This window comes from Talpa europaea (genome assembly GCF_964194135.1).
Source record: "Talpa europaea genome assembly, chromosome: 9".
Lineage (NCBI taxonomy): Eukaryota > Metazoa > Chordata > Mammalia > Eulipotyphla > Talpidae > Talpa > Talpa europaea.
The window spans coordinates 60,464,354-60,484,684 of NC_140076.1; the positions used below are offsets into that span (position 1 = coordinate 60,464,354).

The 20,331-nt window shown below is 40.3% G+C and overlaps 1 protein-coding gene across 1 annotated transcript in view; it reads right to left on the bottom strand.

The window, feature by feature from the left end:
* The window catches only part of NFIA (nuclear factor I A), a gene marked incomplete at both ends in the record, with an annotated part of 324,239 nt that extends 304,386 nt beyond the window's left edge, over window positions 1-19,853 (bottom strand). Inside the window, 4 exon segments of the mRNA XM_084243810.1 lie at window positions 13,104-13,635; window positions 19,017-19,074; window positions 19,749-19,801; window positions 19,803-19,853. Coding sequence (XP_084099936.1) covers window positions 13,104-13,635; window positions 19,017-19,074; window positions 19,749-19,801; window positions 19,803-19,853 — 694 coding nt within the window.
* Window positions 19,854-20,331: the final 478 nt, after the last annotated feature.

Genomic DNA, 20,331 nt, shown 5'->3' on the forward strand with positions numbered 1-20,331 from the left:
TTGGGCCTCCCCCGTGGCGCAGCGGTTAAGCGCTGGGTTGCGAAGCTGCCCGCAGCCTCTGCAGCGCTGGTTCAATCCCCAGCTGCTCCCCGGCTCCGGAGGAGGGTCCCACATGGCGTGCAGACCTCTCCTGCTGCCCGCTGCTCCCCTCAGCAGCGTACTTCCGTCCATCCTTCTGCCTGCTCTGCTCCTGGCTCTGGCTCTAGTGAATTCTCTCACCCTTCCGCGCTTCTGACTGTACCCAGTGCTTGTATGTATGTATGTATGTATGTATAAATAAACAAATAAATAAATCTAATAAAATAAATAAATAAAATAAAATAAAATGCACACCATTAATGCAGGATGGTCATTAACATGGTTAATGGGAAATGAAAGAAAACAGACCAGCTCTGGGGGGAAAAATGCTTTTGAAGATAATAACAAGGTAAGGTGATGGGGGAAAGGAAGGGAAATGAAGAGAAGGTATTTTCAAGAAAAGTGGCAAAAACTTGCTAAATTTTCATTATTTGGAAACAAGACACTCTTGAAGGAAACATCAGATACTGCTAAAATCATCAGGTATTTGTATCCAAGTGACTTATTTAATATAAAAACATGGGTTTTCCCTGGAGGAACCAAACTGTTAACATCCCATGAACTCTATCACATTTGCCTCCTTTCTCCTACTGACTGTAAAACAAAGAAATCTGTCTTGAATTTCAAGATGTCCCACACATTACTGTGACTAATCCCCAACCATTTTTATTTGCAGTGTGCAGAATGAGTTTCTATGACAATCCCATGCCATTCTCAATGTTACACTCACATTTTCTGCCTTTTGAAAATAACTACAGAACGAATCATTCGTTCTGCACTCTCCAGAGAGTAACACACATATTAATGACTGGAGAAAGAGATTTCACTTTCAGATTAAAGAACAAGGAGCTATAACAAAGAACAAAAATATTCCAATGTACGCTATTTGGGACCACCAGATTTTTGTTGTTGTTTGTATTTCACTTATCAGACATGCAACAGTTCTTCCCTTTCCTATCACCATCTGTACAAACTTTCCCAAAAGACCCTCACAGCTGTCCCATTAACACACTCAGATGCATAGGACCTCTTACAGCTCTCCTCTAAATGTAACATGTATCTGTTTTACCAAGAGAAAGAAAGGCAGAGCAGCTTGAGACCTCGGACAATTTAAAATCCACTTCAGTGTAAAAGTCTCAAGAATGCAACTTTCTTTGGAGAAAGAACAAAATAGCGAACTTAGGTGGCTAAGTTGGAACTGCTACCAACCACCACGTGCATTCACCAGGGCTTGCCCCCCACGGCCGTCCCTTCCTTTCTGTTTTTCACTCCCTCACTCTTCTGCTGTATCATTTTCCTATACCTCTGCTTTATATTCGGGGTTACTAGTGGATTGCCCTCAAAAGAGAACTTTTTTTTAATATACCAACAGCTTTCTTTAGAGAAAACACACTACGGTGAACTACCAAATGAGAGAAACCACCTGTGCCTGTCGTGTCCCTGCTTACATTTTCTGTCCATTTACATAGATCTTTTTTGACATGAGAAGACAAAAACTTTAACACTTAACAGAAGTGATATCGAATGACAGAATTCCTCAGTTAACACCAAGTGTACGGTAAAAAGGCCATATCAACAACTGGTTCTGCAAATTTCATAAGGCTATCAGTTGGAAGGATCTTCATTTTAAAACCTCAAAAGCTTTTAAATCTTACTTTCTGAAGAAATAACATCAAAGAAGGCATCAACTTACCTCTTGGTATTTTCTTTGGTTTTGTTTCCTTGGGACACAGCACATGCCTAATAGGTAGTAAGTGCTCCAAACATGTTTGTTAAACTGAGTCGCCAATGACAAGGTAGAATTTGTCAATAAAGCAACAGAATCAGACCTTCTGTGCCAACACCAACCAAAGAGCATCCACCTTGATGCAAATGCCAACAGCAGACCCTCCAAGTCACAAGAACACTCTCCAGAGCTCCCAGGATGCACAAACTTAGTTTCCTCACCTATAAAATGAAAGTTTCCTCTAAGTTACCTTGAAGGTAGGAAACTCTAACGCTATGAATGAAATAGAAAAGCTCTAGTTTCTCGCTACATTTTAAGCGTCAGAGAAAACAATGAATTGCAGCAGAATTATGCACTTTTGAGAACACTTACTGTCCCAACTGTAAACTTGTAGGGAGAGCTTAGAATCTGATCTATAAGGAAATATCTTGAGGGAGGGAGGAGCACAGGGGACTGAGGTGATGGTGCACAGGTACACTGGTAAAGGAAACTCTATGGGGACTTCACCTGGGGTTGTGGGGGGAAACAAATATTGTTTAAAAATGAACAGTGATGTAAAAAATTTTTAAAAATAATAAAAAAAAACCAGGTCACAGAAGGGTCCAACCTAGTTACTAATTCTAACGTCTTACTAACATTGTACAATGGCCCCATGATCAGCCCCGGGGCTTCTCGTCTGCTGAAAGGCCAAATGACTAAAGCTCCCCTACCTAAAACTTAAGGTTTATACAGGAAGAGCTAATCAAACAATGTATCAGATTAGTCCATTTAAATATTATAGAAGATCACAACACAGTGTCTGGGGGCTGATGGATCTGGCTTTGCTCCTGGCTTTGCCACTTACTATTGGCGCAACCTCAAGTAAGTTACTACTGCTTTCTGAACCTCGGCTTCCTGAATAACAGAAGCAACCCACAAGAGTCATCTCTGATCTCTACTAGCCGCCGCCACCCAACACGAAAAATTCTCCAGAACTTGGAGAAGTCCAAAAGAAAACGAAATAAAAACAATGAAAGCCACAGAAAACCAAAGAAACCCATACCCACAATTTAGGAAACCAACAAAGTCAACCCTACGAAATGACACCCAGATATGTAAACTCCTTCAAGTGCTCAGTGTTTTAAGAGTTTGTCACAGAATGCTCTACCATAAGGCACTATGCACTGGTACCGTTGCACTGTCCTCAGCCCTAAATTAGGTGATTGATAGTAAAGAGTCAAAATAGTCAATCTCTAAATGCACATCTATCTTCCTCTCCATTCTGTTTCCTCCCATTGTGCTGTCTCATGACACAGCTTCACTTATTCAGCACTTCCCCAGCCCAGCACCACTGAGGCTCAATTGCAAAAAAAAAAAAAAAAAAAAAAAGTAAAAAGTTATGCATAGTCGGTCTTTCTATAGCAAAATTGAAAATGTCTCTCTTTGAAGAATTACAAAGCTTTCTCTCTGAAACCTCTGACCTTTCTAGAGAAATCAGAGTCACTGTAGTTTAAAAATGTAGGTGGTAAAAAGTACAAAGGATTACATTTATCCATTTTGCATGTTCGCCATCTTTTCTGAGACGAGGAGCAAATGTCTTTAGAACAATTAGTTCTTCAACCCTACCATTTCAGACTGCAATTTCCTCACTCTCCAAAGAACTGTAGGACCAATAAGGTGATGCTTTTCTATTAATCAATGCTTTGTTTTACAGAAAACCTAAAATACATGAATTCTAGAACACTGTAAAATAATAAGACACTTGTCTATACAGTGAATTGAGCTGAGAAAATAATAAAATTTCATTTGAATCTTCTTAAAAACACTGAAATTATTGACTGGGTAGAAAGGATGAGGGACTTCCAAAACTGCATTTAAAAGAAAAAAGAACTTTTAATAAAAGTCCTTGTCACATATTAAGAGGCCATACAATAAAAGTATTGCAATGACTATCTTTCCCTGACAGGAACATACAACAATAGTTATGCTGTTGAACAGCATCAAGTTACAAAGACTTCATTCTCAGAAGTTACTTGAAACTACTCTCTAAAAGAGAACCCTCTACCATTTAAGAGGGGGAGAAAAAGCCAACTAAATGAATCAATCAAAAACCTTAGTAACAGGGCCTCCCCTGGTGGCGCAGGCAGTTGCGCGCCATGCTGTGAAGCTGTCTGCAGCCTCTGCGGCGCGGGTTTGATTCCCGGCCTGCCGGCAAGGGTCCCAAATGGTGCGCAGACCTCTCCTGTCTCGCCCGCCCGCTGCTCCCCTCAGCAGTGTACTTCATCAGTCTGCCTGTTCTGTTCCCCGCTCTGGCTCTGGTGAATTCTCTCACCCTCCCGCGCATCTGGCCTGTACCCCGGTTCTTGTATAAATAAATAAATAAATCTTTAAAAAAAAAAAAAAACCTTAGTAACATACTGATTTTTATATCATATGCATCTACGCAAAAATCTTGCCACAATCACACAAAAATGCAGACAAGCTTTTGCCAAATTCTCACTAAGAATACTTGCTTCATCTTAAATATTTGTAATTTATCTTTCCCTTGCAATTACTTCATGCTAAAAATATACTCTCAGGTATATACACAGTTTTCCATCAACATCTGTAAAATCTAGTATCATTTATGAATTGTATTCAGCACTAACAATGTTTACAATCTTTCCACTAATCTGTCATTATATCTGAGCCCATATAGTTCTGTTTAATAGTAGGCAGCAGAGGTTTACATGCAGATATACAATATCTTAATTACTCATTCTAGAGTAAAGTTCTTTAAGCAACGCCATTCCTCATTCACTTGGAATGCTTAAAAATGCCATGAAGAAGGGCCTGATGTCATCTCAACACTGAAATCCATCTGTCTATAGCCCTCCTTTGACTTTACTCCTTCTGCAGCCAAAATTTTTACAAAAGTTGATGGGAATTTGTCAACCTAAGGACTTGTAATGTCAGCTCCCTTGAAAGGCAATGGAATATTTAAAAGTGACAATGATGAGATCCTGTATATACAATATTCATTTTATGTAGGAGCGTAAGAGTAGATAACTAATCCCTGTAAGACTGAATTACACAGAATTCTGAATGCTTCCAACTGGGGAAAGGGAAGAGGGGGGCACATAACACAGAGGAGATAGCTCTGAGTTTCCCATATTAAGTAATATGTCCCTGTCTTTGAAAATTAAATCAAAAAGTGATATTCTCGCACCCCAGTTCTTATCATCCACTGACAAATACCTTTCTCCAAAAAATTACCACTTAGATCATGTTTATGACTCACCACAGATACATCTTCCCCAACAGCGTGAACATGTTGCACTACCCAATCATGGGCTGGCAAAATTACAAAAGGAAATAAAATCACCCAAACCATAGCAACAAAGACAACAGCCTGACAATGGCAGATGCCACAGACATACATACAAATTTTTAAATAGTATTCATTTTTTAAATATATTTTGTCACTTAGTTCATTTTTTAAGCCCAGAGAGCATTTCAAAAAATAGCCATTAAAATATTTATATGAGTATATGTGCTCTGAAAATGCTTATGTCTGGAAACTCATAGGTTCTTCAGGACCACCATGAGCACTTACCAGAGAGATCACAAGGTAGGCAGTACTGGAGCTAGATAGAGAGGATAATGGAATATGAGTCTTTTTTTTTTTTTATGCCAATCCTCCTTTATGTCCCATTTAATCACTTTACTCACAAACCTCAGTTTTTCCTTTCCAGTATAGCTGATGCTCCACAACCTTAAGATTTATTAAAATTTCTGAAAATGAAACTTAAAAAGAAAATCACATCGTAATAGAAGCTAGCTCAGCAGCTTATTTTTTAAAACAAACCCACCCTAGACTAATTTATAGAGAGACTGATATAGTACAAATTACACTGATTGCTCTTTTTTTCCTATTTACAATTATAAAATTCATACAGAATGAGACTGAATTTTGGCAATGAAGTCATTAAGAGTTAATCGTGCCTATGTTTAAAGAAATGAAAATAAGGGCATCAAATAAAATCAGTCAATAAGTCAGTCGTTTAAGAACATTGAGAGGAAATATGTTCCTATTTTCAATTTTTCACCTCTTAATTAAAAAAAATTTTTACTCATAAAATTCCATTTTATTGTTTTCTTTAATTATACACAAGGCCATAATCAAAGGATCTTTATGAAACAAAGTAAATTTAAAAATTTTATATCTAGTTTCTTGTACACGTAAGAAAATATGGGCAAAAATCTACCAACTAAAATATTATACACAATTCTAATTTTATAAAATAATGCTTTAATTTCCAATGGTTTCCCAAATCATCTAGAACCAAACCATCTAAGTTTATCTTATCACAAAAAAAAATCCCTTAAGCCTGTATCATAATGCTTCTATTCACTAAACTTTAACAGTCTAAAAACAAGAAAGAACAAGCCATTCCAGATTTTTGACCCCAACACTGACAAGCATAAGGCCATTCCTCCCTCTCTTGAGTGTGGCCTTGTTCTGTGAATAAGATCTGAATTCCACGGTAAAATCTCCATGGGAAGGGTTCGGATTTTGACTTTTTACTTCCCCCTGATTCCATGTACGTGTATGATACCATTTAAATGACATCCAACCCTAGACAACAGGATGTAAGGAGGGATATAGAATAGATCTGATGAGTTGTTATAATTTTTTTTTCCCAAAAAGAGCATAGGCTTTAGGATAGAAAGCCTGGGTTTAATCTTGCTCTCTACAAGTCACTTGGCAACTCTGAGACTTTATTTTCATGCATTCAAATGGAAGTGCATTACTTATTCACAATACGTCTATGAAGCTTAAAAAAAAGAAAAAGAAAAAGGAAAGAAAAGAAAAATGAAAGCTACAATATATGGCCAAACTCAGTACAGCACCTGCTGGGACAGACACACTCAATAAAGTTGTTTGCCTGCCTGCCTGCCTTTAGCTCCTTCTCTCTGATCTCCATTGATTTAGGTCCAAAATATCTACTACTTGGAAAGTATGTGAGAGACTTGAAGAGAAATAAGTGTAAAGCTTTCAAATAACATTAAAGCTGTATCATTTCAATTACGATGATTCCAATAATTTCCAGGCTTGGGACTAGCAATATATTATATGATAAAGAAGGCCAATACTTGTCAAAAGACATACCAGAAATGAACTTTTTCCTCTCAATTTTAACTTTATCCATTAGACAAAAAATACTTTTACACTGTGGAATTATCATAACAAAACATGAAGCACTTTTTTCTAATATCTGGGGGCAGAGGGACTAGAAATGGAAGTCAATTCTAGCTTAGTAGCAGCTAGAGATTTATGCTAAGTTCAGGGACGCTAAAGTTTGGATCTGCAATTCGCACCTTACAGTTGCCTTATTGGGAGAGAGTCAAAATCTGACACCACCATAAATTATCACCTTAAAAAAGCAAGATGGTAATAATAATAAACATCTCAATAGCCCCCTTTCCAATTTTATACATGGCACAGCATCCCTAACTGGATCCCTCAATAATAAAAAGAACTTTTGCAAAACTTTTCTTTCTAAAATTTGAATAGAAACTGCAAAAGTTCCCAAATAATCTCTTAAGCCTAAAACAAACGATACAAAAAAAAATTGTGGGGAGATGGATTAAAAAATTCTGCACTTGATATCTTGTTTCTCAGGATCCTTTTACAGTCATTACTTAAACCAAAACACTTTTTAAGAGCATCTCCATTTGCGATTAAGTTCACGGTTTTATGTTTCTCTTAACAAAGCATGCCAGTTCATTCATTCTCTTCCTTATCCACCTGACTTCTTCTTTCCCCTTCACCCACCTCCCAAGGATTTACAACCTATAATATATTTAAAAGCAAAATCTAACCTTCAAATAACCATAGGGGAAGAAAGACTAAAATTATAATAAACTGGCATTTAGCATTCTCTGTATTCAAGCTGCATTTTAGTTTTTTCTTCTAATCCTCAAAATTGTTTTCAATAATCTATATTAACATTTGTGAGCAATTAGAATTGTTGCTGCTTCTGTGCAAGTTTTTTAAAGCTGACAGGCGTTCCGTGTCCTCTGGAAGCAGCTTGAGGCCTTAACCAAGCAAAACACCCAGTCCTACTGTGTACAGCAGTGACCACAACAAAGACTGTGGTTTCTCCCACACTAGCCCTAAATAGGTTTAAATTAATGCTATTCATCACTGGGTGGAAAAGAAGACAAGACAAATCCAAGCCAGCAGCATTAGGAAATGTCTTACCAACACTCAAACCTCTTAGCCATAAATGAGCTGACCTCCCTTCACTGGTTTACTCCAGAACAACTCTTTCTCCCTATTCCTATGCATGCTCTGCCTTTGAATTTCCATCTTTTCCACCTATCTTAGATAAAGGATATTGTTACTATATTCTGGAAAAGGATATTGTTACTATTTTCACATTAAGCAGAAAACACTCAAAGAAGTAAAAGTCATTTTTATCTCAAGTTTTGTTGCTTGCTAGTTCTAGCTCCTTTGAATAAAAAGTATAAATAAAATTTTCTAAAACTGTGTTCATATACCAATTATTTACAGTAGATCAGTCAGCCACAAAAGCCACCTTCAGTTTAGCTTAACTTTAGAGTTAGAATGGGAGCAAGGGTGGTACTTACTCTCTTAATTTTAAATATCACTGTTTATTAGTCTTACTCCTTTATCCAAACACACTTAATTACTATAAATCACAAGAATTAACTGCACAACTTTCTCCCAGGGAGTTTATTAAGAGACTAAAAAGCTTACTTACACAATGTATATTCCTAGACGTGAGCATAAACACATATAAGGCATGTATACTTGTTAACAGAGCATACTGAATATATTTTAGATATGCAAACTAATGTGGCGAGTTACCTAAAATTCAAGAAATTATCAAATTAATTTGGCATAAAATTATAAACTACCACCCTAACATCATTTATTGTAAACTACCTTTATAATTATTCTCTATGCACTGAAAACCCTGTCGATACAGTTACAATGTCTAAAGTATTAGCTTTTTAGAAAAAAGAAATCATTCCCACTGCTCCCAACAGCACTCTGTGTGCAGTCTGGATGTGCACACACATGCACACGAAGCACACACACAGGCGCATACACAGACACTCCTAATCTTACACCTGCTCGGAAGCAGTAGGAAGTGAATTCTCAATCTGTCAACATGACCATCTGGTCCATCTACATATCACGGCTTTCTCTATTACTATATGAAGGAATGGCAGTCACGAAGCCAAACTAAAACTAAAATGCACCTGAATGGGAGTCTCTCTCTCAGAAATGGAATAATAAGATGGTATATCAGAGCAAAACTGGTAGTAATGTAAATATTTTAAATGAGCATTTCATGACAGTGTAATTAAGTGAACAATATGCTACAGGTAATGTGGTAATCAGTAATACTGTCACACGTTTACAGGACAGGTACCAGACTTCCAAGACATGGCAACAGCTCTCTACCTGAGTGATGGGACCTCAGCTATTCCTGGTCCCTGCAAGATGAAGTGATACTAGTACAGGGGTATCAAAGAAGAAATCAGCAACTATTGCAGAGAAACACTGTTGTGCAAAAATTCTCACTTTCTACCTTAAAACTAATGAGTACTTGCGTCACCATTAGGACTAATTCAATTCACTGTCAGTGGCAAAGTAACAATTACATCAATTATCCAGTAAATTTTGATCATTATTCATCTTTCACAGTGAATTTAAGACCATTAAAAATACTTACAATCTTAGAAAATTTCTCATCTGCAAAAAAAGTGAAGATGTTCATTGTGATTTTGCTTTGGTGCCTGATGCCACTTGAAAATTAGCAAAGGCCTGAGTTGAATTAAATATACTTCTATTTTTTAACTTTAGTGTTTAAATGTCTCCACACAGCTGCCTCAGAGCGTTTGTGTTTTCGACCCCACAGCAGGTAATAACTATCAAAAATAAATTGTGACATTGTGATTCTCTGGGCTGGATATACCAACTTATCTCTCTGCAGCCCAGGGATGAGACCTAAAAGAATCTAACCTCTCACAAAATTTAACTAACACAGCTAAGAATCCTTCTAGAATCTGATTACATTACCAGAAGTTATACAGAAGCAGTTTAAAAAAAAAAAAAAAAACTCTCCAGAAAGTTCTCGGTTGAGTGCCTACTAATGAACAAAGGTTAACTTTATCTAAAAGGTCAAATGCCTGGTGGCTAAGGTTATGACCTTAACAACTTAAATTGTGACCTTGCCACGTGCCGGGTATATTGTAGATTCTGATACAGATCATCTGGTAAAGACTGGTCATAAATTAGCTTTACTGTTACACGCCCACGAAGAAAACTATTTGCCACAATACCATAATATCTCCAGTTGTCACATGATACACAGAAAGGACAACCCAAAGAGAGACCAAATTAAGGACATAAAATGGTTTTACTCTTTCAGACTTTTAACGAGATGAAATTCTTGGGATTATGAAATCACTCCGATTTCATTGCACTTGTTACTGTTTCTCAGCCACATAATTCACACAGTTCTAATGCCACTGGATTTAGAGGAAAAAACTGGAATGTAGTTTATGTGTTGTATTTTTCACATCTCCATACGGCTTAGACTAGATTGCCGCCACTTTTTAAAAATCATTGTTTCTGTATTAACTTCCAGTATTTACATGTGTGCTCTAAGATTTCAACTTCCAAAGACGAGGCCGAAGCCCAAAGTAACAATTATTATACACATTTTCAGAAGGGAAAAAATACTTCATGTTTGTGGCCATGGCGTGGGGAGGGGGGTGCAGAAAAGACATTTTGGAAGGGGAGAGAAAAAACAATTTTAAAAGAGGGGGGAAAAAACATGCTATAGGTGAAAAAGGCCATAATGATTTTGGCAGGTTTCTTGCAGCACGTTTCAGAGTCTCTGCCTCCTGCCAATACTGGCAAGTTCTCAAAACTTTTAAGGAGGTAAAAACATTGTTTAGTGTTTACAAATCTTCAGTATTATAACAGATGCTTGTCAAATCAGTTGTATGTAAGTTGACCGATCTACCTCCTATTTGTATTGGCAGCTTCCCTTCCACAAATAACAGGTCTCTAAATCTCTTAAATCAAATCTGAAATATTTTCAGACAAAAGGCCCTTAATATTTTCTCTTGCAACCGCCCTGTTGCGCGCACACGGCAGCAGCCATTACTGCACTCCGGCGAAAGCCAATGGCCTCGCTCTTGGCTGGTGTTCAGGCCTCACAAGGGATTCTGGGAAACGTCAGAATAAACCAAACCGAAAGGTAGTCTGGCCCATGTTGCTGTCAAGAAATCTTTCATAAGCTGGAAGGAGGCTCACTCTCCCAAGCAACCTTCGACAAGTCACTTTACCAGCATCACCCCTCAGGTACTGAAACACTCAGCGACTGTGTTAGCTCAAGGATTCAGAGCATCAGAGCAGTAAGAAACCGTCATCAACGACAGAGAATGCATGTAACGCAAGAGCTGTAAACGTGACGTTTCTTTAAATCTCTGGGCGATACTGGCGTCTAAAACTTAGAATGGAAAAACGGAACAGGCGTTTCATTTTGATGTTACCTTGTACGGAAGAACATACAGCGACGTGCAACTCCTGAGGGCACCCGCAATTTTCTGTGTTGGTCCATTAGGACGTTGACTATAATTAACAAGTAATTTACTATACTAAATATCAACAAAATTAAACACAAGATTGTAAAGAGTGCTCGCTGAAAGAACTTAAAACACTCATGCTTTTCCCTTGCACTTTGCCTTTCCTATCAGAATCTCCACTTACACATGCAAATTTTTTTTTATAATTTTAACTTTACCTTTTCAATAGACAAAATAAACTTGCAACAATCGGGGTACAAAAGGCATTAAGAAAGGGCTGTTTTTTCCCGTTTAGTGTCACTTGAGAGGTGTTGCCTTTTCATTTTTACTACCCCAAACTGGCTAAAGCAACAGGCACTACTTACAATTAAATATACATTTTCAAAAACCCAAATATTTGAAACACTTACAGATCACATCCTCTGAAATACTCATCTATCCCCTGCCAACAGAATGCAAATGATGATGTGACATGCTTGCAAAGTTAATTTCTCTAGTTTCTGAAGTAAGGACAGATGGATAACAAAAGTTCTTTTTGTAAAACATATTGAGAAAAATAATAGGAAATAGGATATCAGCTGACTTCTTTACAAATAGCTCACCTCTTTGGAAACATAAATATTTTATAAAAATTTGATTTTATGGGTCACATCTTCTCGCTTCCTTGTGAGAAAAGACAAAAATACATGAGCCCCAAAGCAACCTACTTGCAGGATTCCACAACCTTCTTTCTTCCATCTGGCTCAAGTAACTGCCATGAAGGTAATCTAGCAAGACCGACATGTACATATAAAAAGTCAACAAGTTACACAAGACCTGAGCTTTCACATGACACAATGAGCCTTTGTCTAAAACAAGACGAAAGGAACAAAGTAAAAATGCATTATTTTATCCAGCCCTCAACGGTTTTATCCTGAATGCTACTCTAAATGCTGTAATATGCACAGGTAAAAAAAACATGCTCTGAAAGGTCTTGAGACAATAAAGAATTTTATTACAAATCAAAGCAACTCACTGAATCAATTATCAATATAGACTTCTCAATGCATTCATGCACTGTACAGATGGGTCACTTTTCATATCAACCTCTCCATCAATTACTTAGACTTGGTTTGTTTTTTCACTTAGCTACTACCTCAGACAACACGAACCAGATAACACTAAACACAAAGCTACTAAGTTTGTGTATTAAGGTGATTCTTTTTCTTTCATAAATGATCAGCAATTTGATAGTAATCTTACCTCCAACCTCTACTAATTAGCAGGGGGTTCAAGAGGCCCCAGTAGGTTAAAAACACTCCCAGAAGAAAAGCAGCTAAAAATATTGTCTCACTACCAAGCTAAATGCTTTTAACTAGCGCACTTTCCAGCTACAATATTCTCTCTTACAAGGATTTGTATGAGGCATCTATCAACCACTGTCCAGAATATGTGATTTACACCTAGCACGTAACTGACCACCAACACGTATGATAACACTACTTACCAAAAGAACTGAACTTAGTGAGAACTCTCTCTCAGCTACGCGAGGGTGACCCCTCAGCCCCTGGGGCTTCTGCTTGTTCTGATTCTGGTCTACCTTTGAAACCACGCTGTCTAAAGATTCGTGGCCTACAGCTTCGGGAGCTCAGGAATGGCGAGCATATACAGAGGTCATCAGAAACACACACAAGAAAGTGGAAGGACTTCTCACCATGGCACTTACCTGCTGCATGCACAAAGTATGCCAAATATAAATCGAGTTCCTTAACAGAAACCCCTATGTGATGGGGCTGGACACAGAGCCCTGGATTCGAGCACTGTGGGGACTTTACAAGGCGCTCGCCATCAGTACTTTCAAGCGGAATACCTTTAAATAAAATCACCATAACGAGGTCCAACCTCCAGACTTTATCTGCCTGGCGGAGGCAGTCAATTCTTCGCATCTTGCCTTTCTGGTCTGGGTTGGAAAGGACACAACATGGAGGCTTTTTCCCTGTAACTGTAAGAACAAAATCCTCTCGGTACTCAGGCCGAATATCTTTCCGTAACTTGGCCAGAAGTCGAGATGCCCACTTCTGCTTGACCTCTGGTTTTTCACTTAGTAACTCATCCTTCACGGCTCTCTCTTCTTCTTTTGACATGCGCTTTTCATGTTTTTTGAAGTATTTTCGTTTTCGGGCCTGCAGGTTGAACCATGTGTAGGCGAAGGCTCGGACGTGGGGCAGAAGTGCTTCGATGAAAGGATGAAATTCATCCTAGGGAGGAGAATGAAAACAAAAATATGAGCATGGTGAAAACAAAAGGAAACAACTTTTCTTTGGATGCCAACCTTAAAAAAATGCTGATTTCACTTGAAACTTGATTCAATCGCTGCATTACCAAAATCATACAGAGGAGCCCTATGGGAAGTCCGGCAGGGAAGAAAGAAAACTGTCAGTAACATTTCTCACCATCACAGAGAAGAAAATTGCTAAAATTTTTTAAATGTTTTGATATATTCACCAAAGGCTACCAGGTTCTATCGTCGGGCCTACTTCCCAAATTCTTTAGATAGTAACTGAAGTTTATCAAACCGCTTATAACAATATATAATCTTAACCCTATTTCAAGGAAGGCATATCTAATTTTGCTCCAGCCTTGACCTCACTACTTGTAGTACAGCCAGGGCTCGGCCGCCAGATTGGCAAATCCGAAACATTTAGATGCCAGTCAATGTTTATGGAAGGCTAGGAGCAAAAATCATCCCCACGATCAATGAAAACAAAGACTTTTCCTCAAAACATAACGCATGTAAACTCTGATATGTTTCCTAGTCGTTTGGGTGACATCTTAATTCCTCTTTCAAATATGACAGTAGCACATAATTTTTTTCATCAAAAACTTAGAAAAATCTGGCAGCCCCACGTACAAAATAAGAGACGAATTTGATATTCATCTGACTAAAAGAAAAGATCTATGGCCAAGACACAATTGCTGATACTATGGGAATGAAACAAAAAGGGAAAAAAGGGAAAAAACAAAGAGAAGCATACATGCCAGATAGTAAACAAAACGTTTCACTGTGACAACACTGTCGCAACTAAGTACATTTAATTTACTGATATGATTGTGAAATAGCTCCAGTAATAACTATCCCTAAAAAACAGTAATTATTTAATTTTTGAAAATAATATTTCAGGCATTTCTTACATGGAAAATAAGAATCTGGTACATTCAATCTTTATGAAACTCCAGGAAAACCCTCATGGTTGCCTCTTAAAATTCCAGTAATTCAAAAACAAAACTGAATTTGAAACATCTAAATTTTTCCTAGAGTTTTACTGAAAATGTTCCATTATTCTCCATGGCATTTTCTTAGGAAATAAAAATATAAAATTAAATAAAAATTAAGCAGTAACCTCCAAAAAGCTTTCTGGGTACATCTAACTTTTGATTAACCAACAACGCTCACTAATGTTACATAACTTCTGTCGGGCCGCACTATAGCCCCCAAAGATAAATTATTTACTTTCAAATAAATGAGGATAAGAAAACCAAGGAAATATTTGATGACTTTTTTTTTTAATGGTGTCCAACCTACCTTATAAAATGCAATCTTTTTCAGTTTGCAATATTCATCTAAATATGCTTTGGAAGCACATGGAACAATATCCAAAATACTATTACTATTAAAGCAATTAGTAAATTTTCAAGTGTCCAACTATAAACTGAGCGATTAAAATTGAGAAGATATTTTAACAATCATGTCTGTTAAAACATTGTGATTTATAATTGAAACACTATATAGGTCTGTTTTTTTAAGTATATGTTAATACTTAATCATTTCAACAACTGACATTTATTTTTTACACTCTGAACAAATTTCAGGCTCTATATTTCAAGTTTAGCTTTCAAAACTACTCTTTCTCAATGGAAGAGTCCAAAAGAAAAGAAATCAGGTTTTATAACATATGTGTTCTTAAATGGAGAGGGAACAGAGGAAAAATACAAGAATTATACTAGTATTTACCATAAGCCATCCTCATTTTAAAATTTCTGATGTTCGAGAATCTTATTGCCAATCTTTAGAACAGAGAAATGGGGGTAAGGGGGAGGGCATTTTTCAAGTCACAGTTTATCTAATAAGGTATACGCCAAACCGCAAAGCATTTAAACATTACTAAATTCTGAGCTCATCCTTGAAATGCTCTAAAATACATAAATTTGGGGCTTGAAACAATCCTTCACATTGACTGATTTTCTTATATACACAGAACTTGCTAGGGATCAGGGCTCTGTGGTATTCTGCAAAGAACTCCTGGAGTCTACCTTAACTACAAAGTGAGTTTTCACCAAAAGGAGGATTTCACTTTAAAGTCTCAGTTACATTTTAGAATGCAAAAAATAACTTAGTTTCAAACAATTCATACTTATGTTAAAATGTTGTCTTATTAAAAAGCTTTATTGATGATAAATAAACATCATAATATTGCATCTAAGTATTCAAAGATATTCCCAGTAATATGCTTCTCAGAAAACTGTGAACTATGTTCATTCGTGTTCAAAAGGATTTTGTTTACCTGCCAAACAAATGCCCATATATCTCATCATAAAAATCCTTAAATGAGACCAACTATGTCAACTAGTCATTACAAATAACCTGTCCCCAATTCTGCATCAAAAGTATTTTCGACTTATTAATCTCCCAAAGGATTCGAGAATGTGCCAATAAAAGTGCACACTATTTTGTATAACTTTACTCACATGCACAATTACAGAGCTGGTTATCTTTCTCAGCTCACAATTAGAAATACTCCAGAACATCAAAACTAAAGAATATCATTAGCTTGTAGGAAATGTCCATGCATAGCATAAATTAGTTTCAAAAAAAAAAAAGAGTATGCCCTTATAAATCATGTTGCTGCACTATTGCTATAAGCTATGTAGTGGTTCAAAATATTTAGGAGAAAAACAAAGAATATTTTACAAATATACTCGGTAAGGAAGTTACAGGCCACCGATAAAAACAAAGCAGAAAACCTGTTTCAAAAGCTTTATGATTTTGAATCAGCATATTAAATGGTGATCTGTAAGTAAGCCAAGTTTAAGAACCATTGAATGCTGATATTTCTGGAACTACTTCTTTCAAGGTTCACCTATAAATTTCTACTGGCTTATCATTCTATGGCCAGGTACATGATTTGGTTATGATATATCGATATGGATTAAAAAAAGATGTTTGGCATTTTTCTGGCAAAGTTTTTCTTTTAATTGCATACAAGTATGCGCATTTTATTCTTTTATTTAGACTACTTTCATCACAGCGCATACTGGACATTTTTTAATGACCAATAAACTACCGAAGTTTTTTTTTTTTAACTAGTTCTAAAGCGTTATAAATGCTCCAGCAAGTTAAATAAATTGTAATTCAATTTTTAAAAGAAGAACTCATAAAATATATGGCCCTCATTCACAATTTAGGGTACATTTTCTTCACAAACTGCTACACTAAGTAAGTCTTTCTCTTAGTGATGTTTCCAGAAGAAGGCCTAGTGGATGTATCAATCACTCTGACTAATATGCTTAAAAAAAAAAAAATTCATGTGATAATAGCTCATGAGCCAAAAGAATCCAACTTTGTTAAATACCTGAGTATGCCCTGGGCCTGCTTGGATACACAGGTATCCTCACATAGGCACCATTCCAAAGTATAAATTTATCTTTGGAGAGCTCGCTTGAGAAGACGCTAATGTCTCTGTTAAGGTCCTTTCCCACCAGTGCAACACACAGTGGTTTTATCTACAAGTTCTATGTATTTCAAACTTTTGCCAGCTACAACTTCAGCCTTCGAATCTCAGCATTTTCACTTGTAGTCCTAACTTGTTCAAATTATCTTACACTTTGCATCTTATCCATATGCAATTGTGAACCTTGCCAGAAGTGGTTGGAAAGTTTCACTCCCTACTTCCACAAAGTTACTAAAATAGGAACTTTGGAAGTTTATGGGAGAAATTAAAAAAAAAAAAAACTTTTACAATAACTAAAAGCAACTGCTATCCATTATTAATGCTAGGCCTAAATCCCAAACAGACCATTTCCACATAAAAGATGCATTTAAGAGTCTTCTGAGATCAAATAGCCGGTATTATTACTGTTAGATATTGCAGCAAGAAGTGATAGCATGTGGGAAATATACCCAGAATCTAGAGACAAGAGAAAGAAAACTATTGCTACTTTTTAGCCTTCCAGAAAGTATTCGGGTTAAACCGTTATCTCCTGCTAAATGATGGGAAGAGGTGGCAGCAGGTTTTTCAGGGAGTGGTGAATAAACATTTTACATGAAACACAACTTCATGTAGGTGATTAATGGTCAGACTGCAAAGCATCAAAACAGTAGGAAGGCTCACAGTTTTCCTGCAAAAAATTTTAACGCAAAATCACTTGGACTTCATGCCTTTTAGTAAAGAAAATAAATACTGCGTTCAAAAGGGACCAGATTTGGAGCCGAGGAGTAGCAATATTTTGCCTGGGGAGTTGCAGACCAGAGCGCGGAGGAGCAGGGAGGGCGCGTGCAGGAGGGGCGCGGGGCGAGGGCGACCCACGCTCGGAGTGGCGTGGAGGGGAAAGTTGCCCCCGTCCTGCGCGCGGAGCGGCCGGAGTCGCGCGGCGGTGGCGGCTGGGATGGGGGGAGCCGCGTCCGGCCCCGGCCGCGCGGCTCCGGCTCGGGGCCGGGAGCTCAACTCCGCCCGGCGCTCCCCGCCCGCGGCCCGCGGCCTCCACCGCTCGCCGCCCCGAGCCGCGTGGGCACCGAAACTTTCACTCGGGAGAGCCAGCGGGCGAGGAGCGCCGGGCACGCAGGCTCCACCCGGCCGGCGCGGGGGGACGCGCGTCCACGCAGCCCCGCTCCGCCGAGCCCAGGGGTCGGATCGCCGCCGCCGCCCGCCCGCGCGCCCGCGCGCCCGCGTCCGAGGGGCGCTGGCTGTCCCGATCGGGGCCCGGGACGCCGGCTCGCGTCCCTCCCACGGCCGACCCCAAAGGTTGACAAACAATAAGCAAAAGTAAGAGTTTGCGGAGGCTGCCGCGGCGCGGGCTCCGGGAGCGGGCCGTGGGCGCAGCCCCCGAGGGCTCCCCGCACCCGGGGGCTCCGGCTGCCCCGAGCGCGCGGGGCGCGCGGTGGGCTCCGTCCGCGGGCCCCTCCCCGGGCGCCGCGGAACTACAGAGCCCGGCCTCTCGGTTGCAGAAACGCTGAGTCCAGATTTCAGCGTGTCATGGGCTGCAACCCTGCCGAAACACGTGCGGGGCGTCCGAAAACACCGCCGTTCCGCAGTCCATCGCCCCGATATTAATTAACGCATTAATAAGAGGGCGCCATTAGCCATGTGCCCACACAAATGGCCGTGCAAAAGGAATGCACCCGCATGGAAACAAAGTTACTTTCTTAAAGCTGTATTTCTCTCCCCCACCCCCAGCACACGCGCGCGCACACGCACACACACAAACACACACACACAGAAACACGCGCAAAGACGGGTGCACACCAAGACACATGCCCCGGGGCCCAGCCGGCACGACGGCCCCGGGCACCCCCTGCCCAGCCCCAGCGCTGCCCCCGCAGCCCCTGCCCCCCCACCCCGTCCGCATCCAAACAGCTGCTTACCTGGGTGAGACAGAGCGGAGAATACATAACTGCCGGGCGGTGGGGTGTGCGTGTGCGTCTGGGTGTGCGGTTTGGAGGTGTGCGTGAGTGCGGGTGAGAGAGGAGAAAGAGGGAGAGAGGAGGAGAGAGAGAGAAGGGGGGAGAAAAAAAAATCAAGCCTGCTTCTTGCGTTCACATTTCCAACTCGGCTCAACTGCAGCCAGCCAGCGCTATTGCCGCTCCATGAGCTGAACTTTAACCCCGCCTAGAGTTTCCCTACACTCCACTATACATGTCTACTGTACGCGGGCGTTAAAGGCATAGCGCACCCTTTCCCGCTCCCGCGCCCGCCCGGCCTGGTGCCCGCGAGCCGCCCGCGCGCCCGCCTCCGCCTGCGCTCTGCACCGCACCGCACGGCCGCCGCCCGCTCGCGCCGCCGCCGGGGGCGGGGGGGCCCTGGGGGAGGGGGCGGCTGCGGCGCCGCGCGGCCAGCCCGGTCCCGAGCCTCCGCGGCCGCTCGCGCTCGCTCCCTGGCTCGCTCGCTCCCTCTCTGGTTCCCTCGCTCGCTCAGCTCGCTCGCTCGGCCCCCCCCGCCCCCCCTTCCCCGCTCAGCGCATTACTGGGTAACGCAGTGAGGAGCAGTTACAGTCTGTACTCCCGGGCAGCTATAGGCTGCCACAGGATGTGCTTAAGCAAACAAAACTACTTTTCCTCATCCCCATCCCCCAACCCCCGCCGCAGACCTTCGCGGACCTCGTTGGAGGACTTGGGCAACTTTGCCAGGTTGCCCTGCAGCCCCCGGGCTCACTGTGTGGGCACGCGGAGAGCCGGGGAGAAGGCCCCGGGGCACATTTGCATGTATGCAAATTTTTTTTTTTTTTTTAATTTCACCTCCTAGGTAACTTTTTTTCCCCTCGGAAATGCGGTACGACTCAAAGTACTGTAATCTGTCCAGCCAAGCTTTCTGTGGGAATAGATCGTGGGCAGAGGTAATTATGCACAAAATCCTGCAAACTTTGTGCAGCTCCAGTCCTGTGGCATTCCGCGGCGGGGTTGGTGGGGAATAATTTCACACGGCAGATTCACCGGATTTGGGGGATGGGGGTTGTCTGGAGAAAGGGAGGCGGAGATTAATGAGCGTTCTCCCTCTCAGGACTGTGAAACTAGTGGGTTTGAACACAGACGCCATAGAAAAAGTTCTGCACATTCAGGAACAACAGTGGTTTAGCTGTGACATCTTTTTCGGAGGGAAAAAAAGAAATGAGAAAGTGATGTCCCCTTTGGGAAGGGAGATATTCTGGTCCACAAACGCGTGCCCAGAACTGGACACGCAAGC